Source organism: Ranitomeya imitator, chromosome 3 (genome assembly GCF_032444005.1).
Source record: "Ranitomeya imitator isolate aRanImi1 chromosome 3, aRanImi1.pri, whole genome shotgun sequence".
NCBI classification, from domain to species: domain Eukaryota; kingdom Metazoa; phylum Chordata; class Amphibia; order Anura; family Dendrobatidae; genus Ranitomeya; species Ranitomeya imitator.
In genome coordinates, this window is record NC_091284.1 from 113,851,067 (window position 1) to 113,872,605 (window position 21,539).

General features: G+C 40.3%; 1 protein-coding gene across 4 annotated transcripts in view; it reads left to right on the forward strand.

Moving 5' to 3' along the window:
• Positions 1-21,539, forward strand: part of NOS2 (nitric oxide synthase 2) — a 73,962-nt gene that overhangs the window by 24,917 nt on the left and 27,506 nt on the right. For all 4 annotated transcript variants that reach the window (XM_069761302.1, XM_069761303.1, XM_069761304.1 and 1 more), the window contains 12 exons: positions 2,930-3,002; positions 5,788-5,910; positions 6,813-6,961; positions 7,327-7,489; positions 8,937-9,028; positions 11,341-11,482; positions 13,111-13,250; positions 13,938-14,112; positions 15,741-15,842; positions 17,588-17,782; positions 19,707-19,789; positions 20,120-20,264. In XM_069761302.1, coding sequence (XP_069617403.1) covers positions 2,930-3,002; positions 5,788-5,910; positions 6,813-6,961; positions 7,327-7,489; positions 8,937-9,028; positions 11,341-11,482; positions 13,111-13,250; positions 13,938-14,112; positions 15,741-15,842; positions 17,588-17,782; positions 19,707-19,789; positions 20,120-20,264 — 1,582 coding nt within the window. The remainder of the gene's footprint in view (positions 1-2,929; positions 3,003-5,787; positions 5,911-6,812; positions 6,962-7,326; positions 7,490-8,936; positions 9,029-11,340; positions 11,483-13,110; positions 13,251-13,937; positions 14,113-15,740; positions 15,843-17,587; positions 17,783-19,706; positions 19,790-20,119; positions 20,265-21,539) is intronic.

A 21,539-nucleotide genomic window follows, 5' to 3' on the forward strand; every position in this document is an offset into this window, starting at 1 on the left:
CGGTCCATTCTTTCAACTACTACTACACTGACCAGGGCACTGCTGCCCGTGTACCCCTGGAACCAATTTAAAATTGCCTACAGCCAGCCCAATTTTTTTATTTTAGGCCTTCGATGCCTGTCTGCGGTCCATTCTTTCAACTACTACTACACTGACCAGGGCACTGCTGCCCGTGTACCCCTGGAACCAATTTAAAATTGCCTACAGCCAGCCCAATTTTTTTATTTTAGGCCTTCGATGCCTGTCTGCGGTCCATTCTTTCAACTACTACTACAATGACCAGGGCACTGCTGCCCGTGTACCCCTGGAACCAATTTAAAATTGCCTACAGCCATGTGTTATTATTTTAGGCCTTCGATGCCTGTCTGTGGTCACTCCTTCCACTAGGCCTCCACTGACCACACCACTGCTGCCCGTGTACCCCTGGAACCAATTTAAAATTGCCTACAGCCATGTGTTATTATTTTAGGCCTTCGATGCCTGTCTGTGGTCACTCCTTCCACTAGGCCTCCACTGACCACACCACTGCTGCCCGTGTACCCCTGGAACCAATTTAAAATTGCCTACAGCCATGTGTTATTATTTTAGGCCTTCGATGCCTGTCTGCGGTCACTCCTTCCACTAGGCCTCCACTGACCACACCACTGCTGCCCGTGTACCCCTGGAACCAATTTAAAATTGCCTACAGCCATGTGTTATTATTTTAGGCCTTCGATGCCTGTCTGCGGTGACTCCTTCCACTAGGCCTCCACTGACCACACCACTGCTGCCCGTGTACCCCTGGAACCAATTTAAAATTGCCTACAGCCATGTGATATTATTTTAGGCCTTCGATGCCTGTCTGCGGTCACTCCTTCCACTAGGCCTCCACTGACCACACCACTGCTGCCCGTGTACCCCTGGAACCAACATCAGAATATATAAAAATAAGTATTTTGCTTATAAAAAAGAAAATACTGGAGAGATATCAAATGCAGACATTTTAACATTAAAAACAAACACATACAACAAAAATCTGGTACAGTACTAAAAATGGCCACCAGCTACAATAACTTTCTCCTGCAAGTAGTTAACTGAAAGGTTTTTTCAATTTTAAACACAGATATGGCATCCACCGAGTGTTGTCCTGTCGCGTCTTCTTTATATTATTGCCAAGAAGATGCAAAACAATGAAAATAATAAAATCATTATTTACCAAAAAAATAGAGTAAGTCAAAACCACATTGCAAATAAACATTCATTACAAATAAAGAAGCAGGGCGCGTCCGAGGGTGAGTATATACCTAATAAGAATATAATCACCCTCGGACGCGCCCTGCTTCTTTCCGACAGCCTTCCTTCCTAAGAATCAGCCCTTCCGTGGTGTAGAGAGAGGGTTTGTTACACTCCAAGGTGTTCCCCAGGTTGCCTTTCCTGAGCTTCGATCTTCCGGCTCTCGTTTCGTAGTTGTTGGAAACTACACTGCATTAGGCCTACAAATTGGGTATGGGGTGTAGAGAGATGGTGTGTTCCACTCCAAGGTGTTCCCCAGGTTTCCTCGCCAATGCTTCGATCTTCATGCTCTCGTTTAGTAGTTGTTGGAAACTACACTGCATTAGGCCTACAAATTGGGTATGGGGTGTAGAGAGATGGTGTGTTCCACTCCAAGGTGTTCTCCAGGTTGCCTTTCCTGAACTTCTATCTTCAGGCTCTCATTAAATTGTGGTTAAACGGAACAACTGCATTTGGCGTACTAGTTGGTTTGGGGCCTACTATCGGTGTCTGCCACTCCTTGCTGTTCTCCTGGTTTCCTGTCCTGAAATTCCGTTTTCAGGCGCTCGTTAAGTAGTTGTTAATGTTAGACTGCATTTGGTCTACTAGTTGGGTTGGGGCCTACTATCGGTGTCTGCAACTCCTTGCTGTTCTCCTCCACTGAACAAAGCTGTGCCGCCTGTTTACTACGGTTGCCAATTTTGAACTGCATTTCGACTACTTACTGATTTGGGCCTACTCTCTGTGTCAGCCTCTCATTCCAGTTGTCCTCCACTGCAATGCCCCCTGGTTATTCCTGTGTTACCAATTTTGAACTGCATTTAGCCAACTTTATTCTTTGGGCCTATATCTGTGTTTCCTCCTCATCCTGCCCATTGCCCAGCCAGTGATAGATGAGTCTGCTGGTACATTGACCCATAACGCAACATTCCCCGTGCACGCTACACAACAACATTGTGACCCTGCTGAAAGTCAGGTTGCTCTTCCCGCATACCATACGACCTTACACGGGGACAAAGAGGAAGGTGCAGATGAAAGTGCAGGTTCCTTCATCAGGTGAGGGGGAGGAATACTAGTTGGCGACGTCACTGGCACAGGGCCTCTCATAGTACGCAAAAGTGTTGCTGCCGGTGGGAGGCGCCCCCGCCGTGCAAACACACCGCTGTACTTTGAGGGGCCCTGTGCCAGTGCCAATGCCAACAAGTGGGCCCCCCCTGCTTGCTCAGGTTCACAGCACTTGCAAAGTTGAAATACTTACCTCTCCCTGCTCCACTGCCGTGACGTGGTCCAGATTTCCTGGGCCCACTAATTACTTGAACCAGCCCTACCCACCACAACTTTAGCCAAATGACCCCCAATTTCAAATGCCTTCCAATTATTATAAGGTAAATTACGCTTGACAAGCTTCATTAAGAAGAATGGATGGTTTTGACATTAAAATGGGCACTCTAGGTGTTTTCCTGGCCCCCACTCACTGCCGACTATGCTCCCCCATTGACTTGCATTGGGTTTCGTGTTTCGGTCGATCCCGACTTTACGTCATAATCGGCCGATTTCACTCGACCCGACTTTTGAGATAGTCGGGTTTCGCGAAACCCGGCTCGACTCTAAAAAGGTCAAGGTCGCTCAACTCTACTGCTCACTATTAACCACCCGGGGTCATATTATTTTTTTTCAGCTCGTTGAAACAAGAGGATGTCAAATCCAATGGCACAAAAAGTGCTATGGCCGAAATTAAAGCAGGATTAGAGGTAAGTGATAACACAATAATTAATATAGCTGGTGCCACTGATGGATCCTCTAGAACAGTATAAAATGACTAAGAAATAACAAATTTGTGTTGGCAACCTGATTATTATAATCAGAAAATGATATAGCTTAAATCAGAATTCATTATATATACACTCTGTACACCACGATAGAAGCACAGTACACAAAGATAAGGATTGGTATGAAGCTCTCCGGTCACTTCATGGTGACCTGGAGAGGAGGAGAGAGGAGGCGGTAATCCATCTCTTCCTGGTGACTGTAATAATCTATGGTATTTCTATTCACTCCCATTAATTTTAGTTGCCATAAACCCACACTCTGTTCCAACGCTGGCAGTGTTGAATTGATAATATATGAAAAATCATTCAGCCTGCTTTAAAAAACAAAATTAATGTATAATTCTATGTATAGATTTCTTTAATTTTTTGAGTAGGCTGCGTCGTTTTTTTAAATATTTTTAAACGGTGGACAGCCCTTGTTTACTGGTGATTTTTATTATATAATTGTCAGCAGATCCTGCCAGTTTAATTGCTTCTATTCCAGGAATTGCGCAATAATGCCCTGATAGCTGGCACAGATCTAGAGTAATATGACACACCGTAGCTCTCATCTCACAGCACTGTCTGTTCTGCTTCCCCCTACACACTAAAGGTACCTTCACACTGGACGATATCGCTAGCGATCCGTGAAGTTGCAGCATCCTGGATAGCGATATCGTTGAGTTTGACACGCAGCAGCGATCAGGATCCTGCTGTGCTATCGTTGGTTGGCGCAGAAAGTCCAGAACTTTATTTCGTCGCTGGACTCCTGCAGACATCGCTGAATCGGCGTGTGTGACGCCGATTCAGCGATGTCTTCACTGGTAACCAGGGTAAACATCGGGTTACTAAGCACAGGGCCGCACTTAGTAACCCGATGTTTACCCTGGTTACCAGTGTAAATGTAAAAAAAACCAAACACTACATACTTACATTCCAGTGTCTGTCCCCCAGCGCTGTGCTTCTCTGCACTGACTGTGAGTGCCAGCCGGAAAGCACAGCGGTGACGTCACCGCTGTAATCTGCTTTCCAGCTGGCCGGCGCTCACAGTGCAGAGAAGCACAGCGCCGGGGGACAGACACCGGAATGTAAGTATGTAGTGTTTTGGTTTTTTTACGTTTACGCTGGTAACCAGGGTAAACATCGGGTTACTAAGCGCGGCCCTGCGCTTAGTAACCCGATGTTTACCCTGGTTACCAGGGGACTTCGCATAGTTGGTCGCTGGAGAGCTGTCTGTATGACAGCTCTCCAGCGACCACACAGCGACGCTGCAGCGATCGGGATTGTTGTCTAGATCGCTGCAGCGTCGCTAAATGTGACGGTACCTTTACAGTGCTGTGAGATGAGAGCTGCAGCATATCACATAAACTGCTTTGTTTCTGTTATTTGTCACAGCAGTATTCCCTGATGCCTGAGATAGTTACAGAGTGGTATTTGCAGTGACACATAGTTTAACTCTCTACCTCCTGATTATACTCACAGTAGATAAAAGCATTGAGATCCGTGTGACCTGGGGAGAAAGGAGAGCTGTGTGTCATACATGTCTTAGCAGTGAAGGCTTGTCCTGAACTTAAAGCTTAACTATCGCTGCTAGTTTTTATTTCATAAATCAATAATACACATGAAAATAAGCAACTTTGTAATATATCAGAAAAACTTGCTTATTTCTCTGCCAAAATTGATCACTTATTATAAAAATCTTAATTCTGAGGTAAAATCTCTATTCAGTGAAGACAGACTTTCCCATTACTGCTAGGAGATGGCAGTTGCTATGGATACAATTCTATGTAGATGACAGGAGGGAGGAGATAGAGGCAGAGCTCCCCCTTCCTCATACCCCTTCTATCTACATAGATGACAGGAGGGAGGAGATAAAGGCAGAGCTCCCCTTCCTCATACCCCTTCTATCTACATAGAATCTTATCCATAGCAACTGTCATTTTCTAGCTCAGCATTTTTTTCTGATAAGCTATATTACATGTGTACTATTGATTTAAAAAGTAAAAATTAAAACAATTGCTGTTTAATTGGGTAAGTTCTTTTTCTCGCCTGCATGATGTCTCCTGCTTATGATTGGTCAATTTCACTTTGGGTAAAAGAACATGCCCTCAGAGAGGAATCTCTACTAGCATCCGTTGGTTGAATGGGAAATTAGCGTCTAAACTTTACAAGCTAAAATCTCCACCACATACACAAGAAACTGAATTAAAAAAAAGCAAAAAAAAAAACCTGATGTTTATTTAGCTTTGCAACCACTATTCCATGATGTGGCCAGTTTAACATGCTCATACTGGTGAAAGGCCCATTTTAAACAATAGGTAATTTTCTGATAATAGATTCCATTTAAAGGAAACTGGAGAATATAGGCTGATAGGGGTTGGGGGCATCTGACCTAGCACCTTTTTTGTCCTCACTGTAACTCGGCCCTGATTTTATCACTCAAGAAAACAGCTTAGCGAGTTACATATCATGAGCATAAAATGAATATCTTCATATTTCAAGCACATTATTTTGAGACACAGCCCTCCCTAAGATCAAACTACATCCTGATCTGCCCTCATTCCACTCTTATCAGTTTGACCACCTGAAAATTCAAATAGTGTTAATCTTACTCTTCAAAGGCCATGTTCCTGCCCTGATTTGGAAATTTGGACAGTGTCACAGTAGGGAAGGATATTCATCTGTTATCTACCATTTTTCTGATAACTATATATTTTTTTCACTTTAGAAGAGTGCTCCGGAATATCATGGACATCCATGCAAAAAAATGGTTTGTCCCAAATATTTAAAACTAAGAAACTATGAGAATGGAAAGATTTTGCAAGACACATTACATCTGAATGCAAAACAGGTATGTTGTATGGTAGCAAACCTTAGGTCATTATAATCCATCATAGATATTCATTTTGGCAATATTGTTACATGCAGAAAATCATTTGGTTGATGTGGCTTACACAAATCAATACAAAAAGAATTGTATAGGGGCCTTTGTTATTACTATTTCACTATGCCACCACATTACTCACTAATATATGGCTCTCCTGAGGTAGTCTTTTAAGTGACTTTCCACTCTCGCTTGTAGATCCTGAGAAGAGGACTCATTAAAGGGAACCTGTCAGCAGATTTTGCCACTATAAGATGCGGCCACTGCCGCATCATTGAGGTGGGTGGCGCATGCGCAGTGGGCGGCCTTCAGGTTTTAAATAAAATGGCACTGGAAACGGTGCATGCGCAGATCGCGATTTTGTGAAGAAGTAATTGAGCTGAAATCATGATCTGTGTGCATGCGCCGCTGCTGGCTCCATTTGATTAAAGACTGGCCTGTAGAATTACACTGCGCGCGCGCCGCCCATCCCAATGATGGTGGCTGAGCTAAATTTTACAAAGGCAGGTCACTGAATAATCAGTGATCTGTAAAAGAAAGAGAGGAAGATGGTGAGGAGGCGGAGAAGCAGAAGACCACCCTGTCTCCTAAGCCTCCCCGATGCATACCGATGCACAGAAGATATCATTAGAACAAAAATGTAGAGAATATTTATTCCACAACCACTGATTGGATTCCTTCACAGCAGGTTTCACATTAATCAGTGTCACAGTGCCATTATGGCAATGGCTTTACTTTATAGCCCTAAATCCTTTGACAGGTTCTCTTTAAGGCCCTTTGCAGGCTTGGTCATAAAAGATTTATTTACCCTTTTATCTCCTACGGTGCTAAAATGATGATAATTGAATGCATCACAATTTTCTTTGCAGAACCTCACCTGCCAGTCTACTGTTTGTCATGGATCAGTAATGAATCCTAATTGCTACACGAGAGGTCCAAGAGATGAGCCAATACCACTGGATGCTCTGCTACCTCAAGCCGTAGAGTTCATTAATCAATATTACAAGTCTTTCAAAGAGTAAGTTATTCTTAAAGGTGATTTAGCTCCAGAAAAATTTAGTACAGCGTTGTCTCTTCGAGCTCCAGGGCCCCAAAAGCAAAATGTGTAACATCCCCCCCTCCCCACAATGTGCTATGTGTCAGTATTCTTGAGTCCCCATCACACACCAGGTCCTGAGTGCCGCTGCTGCCTCGTCTACCTCTTCTGACAAGTGATATTCTTGGAAACCGCAGCACATAATATTTAGAACAGACTAAAACTGCTGAGAATAAATTGGAAGTCTATCACCACAATCAGTAATTAGGTTGTCTATCTACACTATTTCATTTTTGAACTTGACTGTAGAAATCTCTAAATCCATTATATTCTTTAATTCATTTCAGGCCCCAAATCGAAAACTACCTTAATAGACTAGAAACTATTACCAAAGAAATTGAACTTACCGGAACCTACCAGCTAACGTATGAGGAGTTGGTATTCGCAGCTAAACAGGCGTGGAGAAATGCCCCCCGATGCATAGGCCGGATTCAGTGGAATAATTTGCAGGTAAATCGAGCTTCAGTACTCTTACATGTGCTGGTGTCCAATGCCAGTCTCCTCGCTTCCTTTTCTAGCAAGGGTCATCTTCATGAGACTTCTGCTGCCAATCGGTGGCCACTGATTAGCTGCAGCAGTAAAGTTCTGTCTGGGTTAATAGAAACAGTCTTCTAACACTTTCCTCCAGCTCGGACAGAATATTACAGTTGCAGTCAATCAGTCTCTTCACCTTCTGTCAAAAGTGGAAGCCAGGAGACCTGAAGTGGAAACCGGCAGCAGTGACAGCTAGTTGAGTATGCTGTTTTTATTTTAGCACTGCTAAAGTTAACAACCCCTTTATGAAAAAGTGTGTTATTTGACATGTGCCAGTTTGAAGCAGTGGCACATGTAAAATGGCGCTTGTAAAAGCACCTTAAAGGGAACCTGTCACCCCCAAAGTCGAAGGTGAGCTAAGCCCACCGGCATCAGGGACTTATCTACAGCATTCTGTAATGCTGTAGATAAGCCCCTGATGTATCCTGATAGATGAGAAAAAGAGGATAGATTATACTCACCTGGGCGGGCGGTCCAATGGGCGTCGCGGTCTGGTGCGGTGCCTCCCATCTTCATAGGATGACGTCCTCTTCTTGTCTTCATGCTGCGGCTCCGGCACAAGCGTACTTTGTCTGTTGAGGGCAGAGCAAAGTACTGCAGTGCGCAGGCGCCGAGCCTCTCTGACCTTTCCCGGCGCCTGCGCACTGCAGTACTTTGCTCTGCCCTTAACATGGCAAAGTACGCCTGCGCTGGAGCGTGAAGACAAGAAGAGAACATCATTGTAAGAAGATGGGAGGCCCCAGACTGGACCGCAACGCCCATCAGACTGGACCGCAGGGGGACCGCCCCTGGGTGAGTATAATCTATCCTCTTTTTCTCATCTTTCAGGATACATCTGGGGCTTATCTACAGCATTACAGAATGCTGTAGATAAGCCCCTGATGCCGGTAGGCTTAGCTCACCTTCGATTTTGGGGGTGACAGGTTCCGTTTAATAAGGCACATGTTCAGTATTTGGTCGGTATTTTCCATCAGTATCTGTAAGCCAAATCCAGGAGTGGGTGATAAATACAGAAGTGGTGATGTGTTTCTATGATACTTTTCCTCTGATTGTTCCACTCCTGATTTTGGTTTACAAATACTGATGTAAAATACTGACCAAATACTGAAGGTGTGAAATACAGCATCAGTTATAGGATAGACGCTATTTTTCATTTTTTCCTACATCTGCATGCGTTTGTAAACGAATCATAGCAGCACTTATAAAAGTACCCAAGATTGGTTGCACTTTAAGTTTGCTGCTTTTATAACACATATTTTTGGGGTTTCAGTTGATGATCTCCGAATGGTGAAATCTCACTTTTTTTTTAGTTATTAGCATGCTATAAACTTAATGAATCACACATTCCATATTTCTATTAAAGGTGTTTGATGCCCGACAGTGCAAGACAGCTGAAAATATGTTCCACCTCATCTGTCGCCACATAAAGTATGCCTCAAATGGTGGCAACTTAAGGTAAGGTTTATGTAAAAGAATTTTTTTTTCTTTTAAAATTCTAAATGTTATATCCAACTTTATTCTCCATCTGTAATGAGAGGTGCAATGTGTAGAGTACATGGTAGACATGAACTTATATTTATAACTGTGTATCTACTGTACAAATAAGAAACTGACCAATTAAAATATACTAAAACTATCATTAAAGCACCACCCCAGTGGTTTTTAAAAAAAATTTCAGCACTGGAGTGGTGCCACTAATCTTAGTTCCCTGATCCTAGTCTTATACTTATCAGGTGCCATCTTCAGCTCTTCCCAGCACCACTCCGGTCCCGTGCCCCCATATTGTGACTATAACATATGATTGATCGGATGTCAGAGGTATGATCATAATCTCTCAATGTAAATCTATGAGAGCCTTGTTCTGCCTCTTATAGACTTACATTGAGTAGTGACATCCAGCACAGTAGCAAACACTGGAGCGATCCGGCAGGTCACAACCTGCAGAAGATGACCGAAGCGGCAGCGATAGAAGATGAAGATGTTGACTGGTAAGTATAAGACCAGAGTCAGGGACACTAGATTAGAAGCACCATTCAAAGGCTGCAATAAAAAAAACGGAGGAGTGGTGCTTTAAACAAACTGCAAAGTTGCCCCAATTTTTCTTTTAGGTATTATTATTATTATTATAGCACCATTTATTCCATGGCACTTTACATAATAAAAACAAGTACAATAATCTTAAACAGTATAAGTCATAACTAGTACAGGAGGAGAGAAGACCCTGCCCGCGAGGGCTCACAATCTACAAGCGTTGGGTGAGGATACAGTAGGTAAGGATAGAGCTGGTCATGCAGTGGTTTGGTCGATCGGTGGTTACTGCAGGTTGTAGGCTTGTCGGAAGAGGTAGGTCTTCAGGTACAATGATTGCAATATAAACACAGATGCAAATATGTCCGTACTTTTTTAAAGTTAGCTCCACTTTTAAGCACCATTTTATAGTTTCTAAGGCCTAATTCAGATGTCCATGTTTCACATTTGAGATCTATACATGCTTTTCATGGATAGAACATGAAGCCATAATAGTCTACAGATGGGTACATTCATATGCCAGTTTCTTTCTGCGGACTGAGTGCCCACAAAATATAAATTTTGCCCAATCAGATCCAAGGGGCTGTGAGAAAACATGGACTGAATAATTTGCCATCCTTGAGTCATCTGAATATTGTCTGTTTTTTACTGTTTCATGGGTAGAAGAAGTTTTGAATTTTTTTGTGGTAAACACCGACGCATAGACCAAAAACGGATAAAAATCGGATCTAACACAATAATGAGAAACGATCCGTTTTTTTTTCTCTTGCACAAAAAATGGATGTGTGAATGAGACCTAAAGGTAATATGGAGTCATTTTTCAAGTACCTCGCATTATGTAAAGATGACACAATACTCAAAACTTTTAGAAATAAGAACTTTTTCAAACACTTGTAGTTAAAACTATTATCTTAACCCAGTGACTAGGCTAAATTCCCACAAACATATAAAAATTGTCCAATTTTCATTAAAAACAAACAACAAATTATTTGATTTTTCATCTGTATTGTCATTTCTATGCATTTTGTATGACATCTGCTTTTTATACATCAGTAGTTATTAAAATTTACAAGAACAAATACAGTTTACAATGTTAAAAAATTGCAATTTACCTGTAAAAATTGGATGCTATTTGGATGATTAGAATGGATCCGATGTTTTTTTTCTACACCCATTCATTTGAATAGGTGCACATCATCTAAAATATAGATAAGACTTGTCCATGATAAAATTTTTGTCACTTAAGAATTCAGTCTGTGAAAAAGTGGTCATCTGAATAGCCCTATTGAATAACATTGATCCGAGTGCTGTCGGGCTGAAAATTCGTACATGTGAGCAAAACCTAAAAAGTCGTTTGATGTTCAATTATGATGATCTTTTAATCTTCAATTATCTGTGGTCGCTGTTCTTCATTTACAGTATATTTAAAACTGAATTTAAACTTCGTTGGGTGAAGCTGAACCCTCAAAATGCAATGGACTCTAATGTGTGATGTGATATGTAGGGCTTCCTTCATCACCTAGTGGCATGCTGTCACTGAACCCATTGCCTTCTGAGAGTCAACAGGAAACCATGATCCTTCTTGAAGTTTGATTCTTACGTATACCGACCAACAGATGTGAGGAGATAATGATTTCATGAGAAAGTTTCCAAAGACTGATAATGAACACACTTTTTTGTGAAATTAAAAGGAATAGCTAATTAATTTTACTTGGCAATCCCACATTGTCTTCTCTCAGGTCTGCGATTACTGTATTTCCTCATCGTACTGATGGGAAACATGATTTTCGAGTCTGGAACAGTCAGCTGATAAAATATGCAGGGTATGAATTAGAAGATGGAGCAATCCTTGGAGATCCTGGCAGTATAGAGTTTACAGAGGTATGTGATTCCATGGAACTATGTACTTGTGGAATATACGACCATTCATCATAGTCATCCTCCATATCATAGAATTGTACAAGTAGATTCACGACATTGGTTACAGCCTTAATCAATCTCACAAAGACAAGGAAAAGCAAGTTCTATCCTAAGCTTCCTGATCCAACCTGGGACATTCATACTGAGTATGTGAGATATGGAGAATTTGCTTGAAGTAATAAGAATGGAAGGGCCCTGTAGATGACAACAATGGCATTAGGTGCCCTTATAGCAATGTTCCCAGACTCCAGTCATAAAGAGCCACCAACAGATCAGGTTTTCAAGCTTTCCTTAGCATGACACCAGTTGATAACTCAATCACTCATGCAATACTATGGAAATCCTGAAAACATGATCTGTTGGTGGCTCTTGAGGACTGGAGTTGGGGAACACTGCCTTATAGGATGATGTCCTTTCTATTTATCTAGTGGGAGGGATGATGATCCCACCCTGAAATCCATTTTTTTTCCAGAGGAGCCAAACTTAGACACTAGTGGTAAACTTGGCAAGCTTAGGTAGACAACAGAACCCAGACGGGTCACCATCGGATAAGTAAGGGGTGCCCACTCACTGTAATTTGAGCCTTGCTTGTCCTCCTGTTCCCAAGGGTTGGGGAATAGGTGGAGGCCCTTTTGGTGTGGGCTCATGTTAGTTTTATATGTTATGTACTTTTTTGTAAACTATGTCACTGATTTTTTTGCACTTGAATTAAGAAAAACATCATTTCCGGGTTTTAGAAGATACAATTCTAAACTGAAGACATAAAACATTTTTAGTTTAATTTTTGTTCAGGTTTATTAAGGTTATCCAAGATTACAATAAAGGGTCTGATTTTTTTTTTGCCAAAGGCCGTGTCAGGTATTGCAACTGAGGCCCATAAACTTTTATGGCATACAAATGTGGCATTATTTCAGGGAATACCTTCTTGAACACCTCACACTCTGTATACAAGGATTAAATTTGGTCCTATCTGATGTGCCTCCCGACTCTCCCAAAACAAATGATGTGGGGGGGAGGGGAGTGAAGAATTGAACTTTTCAAATTTAGATGACTGCTCCATTTATTTTTCTGGGAGATAAGCTGCTGCCTGTGGCTTTTGCTCCTCGCTCCATAGAAAACACTTGTCTGATCTGATTGTTCATCTGTATGAGGAGTCAGGAGAGATTAGCGTTGGCCAAAATACCATTAGTGTATGGCTTCTTTACAGTCGCAGAGATAGATTCTCAGATAACTGCTTTTAGTGTTACTGAGCCAAGTATAAAAAATGTGATAATTGGATTGAGCATAAAGAAGTTGTCTAAGATTACTATGTTGATGATCTATCGTTCAAGTGAATAGGAGATAAACGTTAGTACTTGGCAGCAGCCATTAAACAATGTAAGGAGCTGCGTGGTTCTGCTCCTTACATTGCTTACATCCGTTGCTGCCAGAGCAGATATCAGCTCATTTATTGGCGTACCAGGTGTTGGATTTATTCCACTTTAGTTAGGTCACCAATATGTTTGTCCCGGACAACCCTTTTAAGGAAATACTGAATGCTGATAAAGAATCTTGTACATTGTGTAATTACACATATACTGTTTTGCTAGCTATGTATACAGCTTGGATGGAAGCCAAAATATGAGCGGTTTGAGGTTCTTCCTCTGGTCCTGCAGGCAAATGGTGAGGACCCAGAATTATTTGAGCTGCCAAAAGATCTGGTGTCTGAAGTCGTAATGGAACACCCAAAGTAAGAAAATCAGATTATTTCAAAAATACTTTTACAATCTTGTGAACTTTCGTATTCGGATATGTACTGTATCTATCAATGTACCGTATATACATTGAATGAATGTAAAGATGAATAGATAGGGCGGGTTTGTTATAGGAGGTTATTAAAAAAAAGTCTTTATAGAGGCAAATCCTCATATGTCAAATTTTATTACCGTACTTCTGCTAGATTATGTTGGGAGATGGATTTGAAGGCCGCCATGTCCTGCTGTACATAAAGATGTCTAACAGCAATTGTAGCAGCACCCACTGTTCAGCCCCCTGATCTATAGACGAACACTCCTGGAAATTGTTAAAGAGAGACTGTCAGCCCAAAATGACTGTTCAAACCAAGCACAAGTGATCGATGCATCCTAGGCATGGTCAAACAATTCAGGACACCTTCTCATCTACTGCACTTGTTATCCATCTATCTCCTTTCTTCTCTGGCTCCTGTAAAGCCAGAACTGTGAATCAAGGAAAAGGGGGATGAAAATAGAACTGAACTGTTTGGCCATGCCAAGTGGTTTGTTTGGACAGTCATTTTGTGCCAGCAGACTCCCTTAATTTTGCACTTTTTTGCATTGTATAGCGTATTGGATATAAAAATAATAGAGCAGCGTAGCAGTATTCTTCAGGTGACTAATAGTTTGTCTTCTTTTAACAGATTCAATTGGTTTAAGGATCTTAACCTGCGGTGGTACATATTACCTGCAGTTTCTAGCATGATGCTTGAGGCTGGAGGTATTGAATTTACAGCATGCCCCTTTAATGGTTGGTACATGGGGACAGAAATTGGTGTTCGAGACTTCTGTGACGTTCAACGGTACAACGTGCTGGAGGTAATGGACTCACACAATGGTTAGCTGTGCTGAGGTTAAGGGTTAACAGCTTCATTATTAGGATTAGAAAGTAAGTGAAACCTTTGCAGCGAGCACAGGCATGGGAAAGTAGTGCGACAGGAACTGACACGTAGCCCACCCATTTCTGGTGTGCTCTGAAACCCATTCTAAAAGTACTAGGCGACTGTCATTTTCACCAGGGCAGATTCTTGTCATTACTTATTTTAATCAGCCTGATTAATTCTGCAGAAGGCATGTAGACGGCCAAATAACACAGAAATTACGGAAATGCTACAAATATTAAATACAAATTAATAGGAATACTACACTAAAATTATTCAAAAAGAAAATAATATATTATATCACTATTAACCACTTCATGACATGGGGATTTTTAATTTTTTTTTTCCTCCCCTTCTACCAAGAGCCGTAACCTTTTAATTTTTTCGTCAATATAGCCGCATGAGGGCTTGTTTGCGGGACGAGTTGTACTTTTGAATGACGCCATTCGTTTTACCACATGCTGTACTGGAAAATAGAAAAAAAAATACAAGTGTGTTGAAATTGCAAAAAAGTGCATTTTCACAATTTTTTTTAACCTTTTTTATTTACGATGTTCACTATATATCGTAAAACTGACCTGGCAATGTGATTCTCCAGGTCAGTACGAGTACACAGATACCAAACATGTATAGTTTTAATTTTATTTACCGTAATTGGTGAAAAATAGATTCAGAAATTTGTAACAAATTTTTTTATTTTTTTCACTATTTTCCGAGACCAGTAATGTTTTCATTTTTCGGGATATAGGGCTGTGTGAGGGCTTATTTTTGCACCCTGAACTGATGTTTTTACTCATAGTATTTTGGGGGTACATCTTATTGCTGTAATTTTTCAAAAACTGTAATTTTGGCGTTTTTAACAACTTTTTTCACATTTTACTATATTTAATAGCCCCCTTATGGGACTTGAAGTTGCGCCCTTCTGATCGCTTGTGCTATACATAGCAGGGCTTCTGCTGAAAATCACAGTCGCTTAAGAACAGCAGCTACAGGCTGCCTTTCACAGGAGAATCGTCAAGACAGGCATGGCAGTCATCATCCGACCCTGGCTGTCATGACAGCGCATTATGTCCCCATGATCGCGATGGAAGCCAAGACCGACATGCCCCCTGCCGGGATGTGTAAAATGCCGCTGTCAGAGACAGCAGGATTTACCAGGTTAACAACCGCGTCTTGCTAGAGGCACATGATGGCTGATTAATTCAGCCATCAAGTGTGGGCTTGGCGTGTGAGGCGGCATCAAAGGCCGTGAAAGAGTTAAACTTTTTTTGTTTTAATTAAAATTCTTTACTAAAAGATTTTTTAAAAAATTAAAGAAATATGATGCTAAAATTATTCACTCGGCTATCATGAGACTATATAACATTTTTGGTCATTTTTATTTCTTCTTGGAAAAATGTATCAGTTTTAGATTTCTTATAATCTGTGATAGTTTCGTTCATTTCCATGCACATGCTGCAAAAATAATCCCATTCACGTCTATGGAACCATTACCTATGGTTTTGATCTTATATTTTTCTCTCTATATGAGTACAATATCTAATGTGTCACAATGTGAATTTTCAGGAAGTGGGAAAGAGGATGGGCCTAGAAACGCACAAGTTGGCTTCACTGTGGAAAGACCATGCCATTGTTGAAATTAATGTAGCCGTGCTATACAGCTTCCAGGTAAGTTCTGCCATATTGGAAAATGTCAGATCAATGTATAAATTGTGGGTAAATTCCATATTATCCCATGAAATGAAACTTGATTGTCATTGTACGGTTTATACTTGGGGTTTATGTAACATGACTGTGTCCAATAAACTTTGACCCCTATAGTCTACAGCAACCAGTGAGAATTCAAGCTGCATGTTATAAATTGCAAAGGAAAAATTAAATGTGAGCTATGATATGTTCATATGGGCAGAAAAGCAGTGGCCCTAAAGAAATTGCCCATAGAAAACAATGCGATTCCTGCTTTTATTTCTCACAAGACTTTGGAAATAACAGTTACAACCCAACTTGGAATTCCAATACAAATTTGCCATCTCGTCTTTGTAGGTGCCTGCCATTCTTCAGCCTGGCAATGCTTCTCTCCTACATTGCACTGTTTGTGGGCTGCACACCTGCATCAGTGTATGGCCTATGGAAGAGTCAGTATGTGCTAAATTCTCCCTACGGCTTTAGTGTACTTTTTTTTCCTATTGTTACCACTCAACTTGTTTTTTTCTGACTAATCTACTGACCCTAACCTCTGCCTGACCATGACATACAACCGAACCCTGCCATCCTCAACCCATGCTATGTCCAACTATAATTCCTGCCTACTTCCCTGGTACTGCATGTTAACACTGACTCTCGGCCAATATTTCAGGTGTTACCTTGTCAGGGGTCACAAACAGGGTACAATCCATTGGACTCCACTTCCTGAATGAGTCGTGACTCAAATTTGTTAGTGACCTAGTGGGCCCACTTTTCCCGACAGCCATCTTTAGATCTTATGGGCACTGGGTTACCACAAATATCCCTTTGTCTCTAGAATGTATCCTTCTGAGTTTTGAAGAAACCACAAAGAGGATCTTGGCAAAATGACACAAGATTAGCTCAGAAACTGTTTGATTCAAACTCTGCCAAGTTGAGTTGAATCAAGAAAAAGAAAAAAAATGAGACGTTTCACCACTGAATGTCATTTATCAGCGAGGTAGAAACAAACTAGATAGATGTTCAAAAGCCAAAATAAGACTCACGTTATTTCAGCTTATCTGTGTCTAAGTGTAGCTGATTCAGTCATTAATTCTGATTAAACTGATTGACTTGTCTAGAAGATTTTTGTAATGTTTGTCTAAATTTTCAAATGCATATGCCCCAAAATTCAAAAAGTTGTAATCCAGCTAATCTCCAATAATCTCTAATACAGTAGAACATATATCCTAATATTCTAATGTGCACTGTTTATATTTAGAAAGCCTATCCTACAAAGAATCTAATAAATGTTAATGATAAAATACATATTCTTGAAATTGATCTGTACAGTGGCAGAGTGCTGGTGCGCTACCTGATGAAAAAAAGTGAGTACACTGCAAATAGTTAATTACCTTTACTAGCAGACACCTGATGAAGGCTTCTTCCGGAGCCCAAAACTCTTTAAGTGAATTGAGGACTTCTAATAAAGGTAATTAATTATTCACACTGTACTCCCCTTTGTTCATCGGGTAGCGCACTGACACTGCACAGCTTTACAGATCACTTTCATCCCGCTCAGTACATGAACGGGTACACTTTTGGTACTCTCTCTCCGTTCTTCAGTTGAAAGGGGTTGATCACGCAAACCACTATTCTTCTACCACCATACCACCGTCGCAACCTCTTCTCCTCAATTCTTGATAATATCAAGCAGAAGGTAACTTCTAGTATAACATTTCTATATTCAGAAACAAAATGTGACTATCATGGACCATCATTCTGCATCTGAGTCTTTCATGAAGCATATGGAGAACGAATACCGGTTGAGGGGAGGATGTCCAGCAGATTGGGTTTGGCTTGTTCCCCCAATGTCAGGAAGCATCACTAAAGTGTTTCACCAAGAAATGCTTAATTACATTCTGAGTCCTTTCTACTTCTATCAGGTAGGAGAAAAGTCTACAAAAGACATGATATCGTATTTATACTTGAAGCCACTGATTCTGTTCCGTTCACAGGCATAGATGTCATCTCATTGCTAGAAAAACTTTAACTGAGCACCTACCTAATTCCTAATGTCATCATTTGACTGTGTATAAAATTAATTCATTGTAATGCAACTTAATTGTAATATTATTCCACAATATTTCTAAAGGAATATTATAGCCTGAAGAAATTATCACCAACGTGTGTGGCTGCTTTAGTGAGGACCATACACCTTGAATGGTGTAATAGGGCATACACTTGACCACTATGCTATTCAAAATCCTCTAGCACCCATTTCTGGTGACATTTAGGCATTGAAGTGGTCAGATTTTCCACAGTTTAGTATTTTTAAACTAAATACTGTAGGTATAAAATATGTTAGGCTGAAATACCATTTTAACAATAATTTTTTGTCCAGAGTCATTTTATACATTGCACCTCAATAAGCATTCTTCTGGCCCCTCCGGATAAAGTACCTTTGCATCTTCTTCAGCCCATATACCCAAGTCATTGACTAACATTCTTTTAAAGAGGTTGTTTTGTTTAAAAACTCGATTTTAGTTACTCTATCAAGGAATATTAAGTAAATAGAGAGATTAATGAGACCCTAACATAGTCAGAGCTGAGAATGACTGCCAAGAGGGTCTATTGCTCTGGATGACCCAGCACCTTCATGTGTCTGCCTGAAGTCCAGGCTTTATGTGACACAGCTAATGGATTTTCATGGGATTTCGAAGTGCTTCATTTCCTCTGAATTGGCATTGACCAACGCGGAGAACCTATTAGATCTTCATACAAATGCAGCCATTTATGACTTCTGACATAAAACTATTTTTGGAATATGAATATAAAAAATGAAAGAAATGTTTAGTTTCCCTAACTAACTGGTTCTCTTGATGATATATTAATTTTTTTTTTTACCTGATTTTCAATTTTTGTATCTCCCATTGTAAGACCAACAAGTGCACACATGCCATAAAGTCAGACCAGCATCCCCCCGAGCTGTGTAATGCTGAATTAAGACATTTTTTTGGATCTGTTTTTTAAAGTTTGTCTCATCTTCTGAAGCAGGAGAGCACAGCTCCCCAGCTTTCGAGGTTCCTGCTCACTGGGGCAGTCTGTCCCTGTTTGATCCATAGTTCGGACCAGCGGCAGTCTTGTGCTTTTAGCCTGATCTATGCTTTTTTTTGGAGCTTCACTCAGCAGCTTTGCCTCTTCAGCCTTGTGAGAGTGAAAGGACACTGTAGTTGGCTGGATCGGTAGCTATCAGTACTCTCCAGAGATCAAACCCGCTTCAGGGCAGTGTTTACTAGCTCTATTGGAAAGCACTTATGAGACAGACCCTGTTCGACTTGTTCTGATAAACTGCATTGGTGGTCTGTAACCTAGGCTACGAATTACAGTATAAACAATAAAATAAAATATGAGTCCATCCATGAGACCAGAGAGCAATTTTATTAACAAGAAATTAGCAAAGTTGCTCCTTTTTACAAGAACTTTGCAATTTAACCAATTTTAGATTTAATATTCATCTAAACTTCAGGATGTTAAAAGTTTATCGTGATAATGCATTTTGGTGGATGGCATCTTTTAATAGCATGCTTTGATTTTTTTTTATACCCAAATGTTTCTAGATTTTATATTTACATGAATATTGAAGCACTGAGACTTTTGTGTCTTCGGATCAATTTAGAAAACGTAATTTTTGGCCAATGGAGCCAATCTTCCACTTCTTCTAAAAACATTACTTACTTTGTGTTCCATGACATTGCTTAAGATTATGATACATAAGTTTGATACCTAAATCATTGTCTATTTTATACAGGTAACTCCATGTACTTAAATAAATGTTTACAAAGCTTTGTAATTTTTTTTTTATTTCAGATTGATGCTTGGAAAACTCACAAGTGGCATAACGAGAAGAGTAAGCCAAAGAAGAAAGAGTTCAAATTCAGTGTTATCTCCAAGTAAGAAGATCGTCAAGTTAGATATCTGAATGGGAACCAAGTCTTTATACTTGCAGTAACATAAAATGGTTCTGATCACATCCATCCTTTCTGACAAGTCAATGGGTTTTAAGGGAGTTTTCAACATTGTAATAAGGAGTAAGCAGGCTGCCGAAATCAGATAACTTTCAGACCATTTAGCTGGCGGACATGTATTGTAGAAGAAAAAACCGCTGGCCTCGTAGGAAACCACGTGTTAATCCTGTTACAGAAATAGATGATGTGTTGATCTGAAATATTTTGCTGGTTGTATACATTACATGCTTAATGCATATTATGTCCTTTTTTTAGGGCAGTGCTTTTTGCTTCAATGCTTATGCGGAAATCTATGATGGCCAGGACAAAAGCAACAATCCTCTTTGCGACTGAAACTGGAAAGTCTGAGACATTTGCTAAAAACCTACAAACATTATTTAGCTATGCATTTAACACTAAGGTAAGAAAAAGTATATTATCTTAAAACACTTATAGGTATGCAAAGTTCTACTTCCTTTTTTCCATAAAACAGTTCACATAAAGATAGGAAACTATCATATAGTCTTTTTAGAGAAACTGCATCTTTCCCCACTTATCAGGCACTAAATTTCTCCCTCACTGATCATTTACTCTCCAAAAATGCTCAAATCATCTACACATCGTTTTGCAGTGAGGGATCAAATTACACCCCTCACCCATTGCTTAGTAAACTCTATAGAGATGGGAGAAACTGGAGGGAAAGTAGGAAAACACAAGCTGAAACTGCTAAGGTTTTGCGTGTAGTGAAAAAGTAAACACACAAGTTATAAAATGGTCTGAAATGGTGTTTTTACTCATGTATGCACAACGGCTTATTCTGAAAAGTCACCTGAAAATACAGTTACCAGTGCAGATACTGATCCTGTGATCTTTAAGTGACCTATGCTGCAAGTTTTTAACATGCCGTTCTTGTGTTCTCAACTTGGGAATAAATTGTTGCAACCATTATGGCTACCCATCAACGGCAAAACAGGTGAGTATAGGCCCACATAACAAAACTTAGAATGAGTATCAAGTGCACTGTAAAGATCTTCTGCAGGAAGGGAGCTAAGGAAATGAAAAGGTTATAATCTGATTTTATAATTTTACATTCTGTCTTCTGCAACCTTTTCTCACTTAGATTTTTCTTGAAATATCTTTCAATTTTCACATTCCTTTCCATGATCCCTGTTGAACACTGATTGCAACCCCACTTTTGAGTATGGATGATCCCCCTAGTGTTCGGAGGAAACAAAAGACTAATTTAAAAAGTTCCCAGCTGGGATCCTACTTAGAATCATAGAATAGTAGAGTTGAACGGGGCCTCCTAGGTCATCTGGTCCAACTCATTTATCAGCATGGCTCTCACTGTGAAGAGTCCAGTTCACCCATATAATACAAGATTATTATTTTATTTAACAACTAGCATGTAATATTACTTTTATGGAAATGTGCAACTGATTCTGACTATATTAATTGTTATCTGGGGTTTTTTGATCTATTGTGATCAACCCAAATGCTGGGTCAACTTCAGAGTCACAGCAAGCTGTGTTGAATAGCTCTTCTTTATTGATGAGCTGGGTGTTTCAATAACCACTAACGATTGCTTTAGTGGTCTATTCCCCATTAGGTAAAAGACTGTATATTGTGCTTTTATGATTCGTGCACTTTGAGGTCCAAGGTTACATGGCCTCATGGGCTGTGCCACCAAATTCTG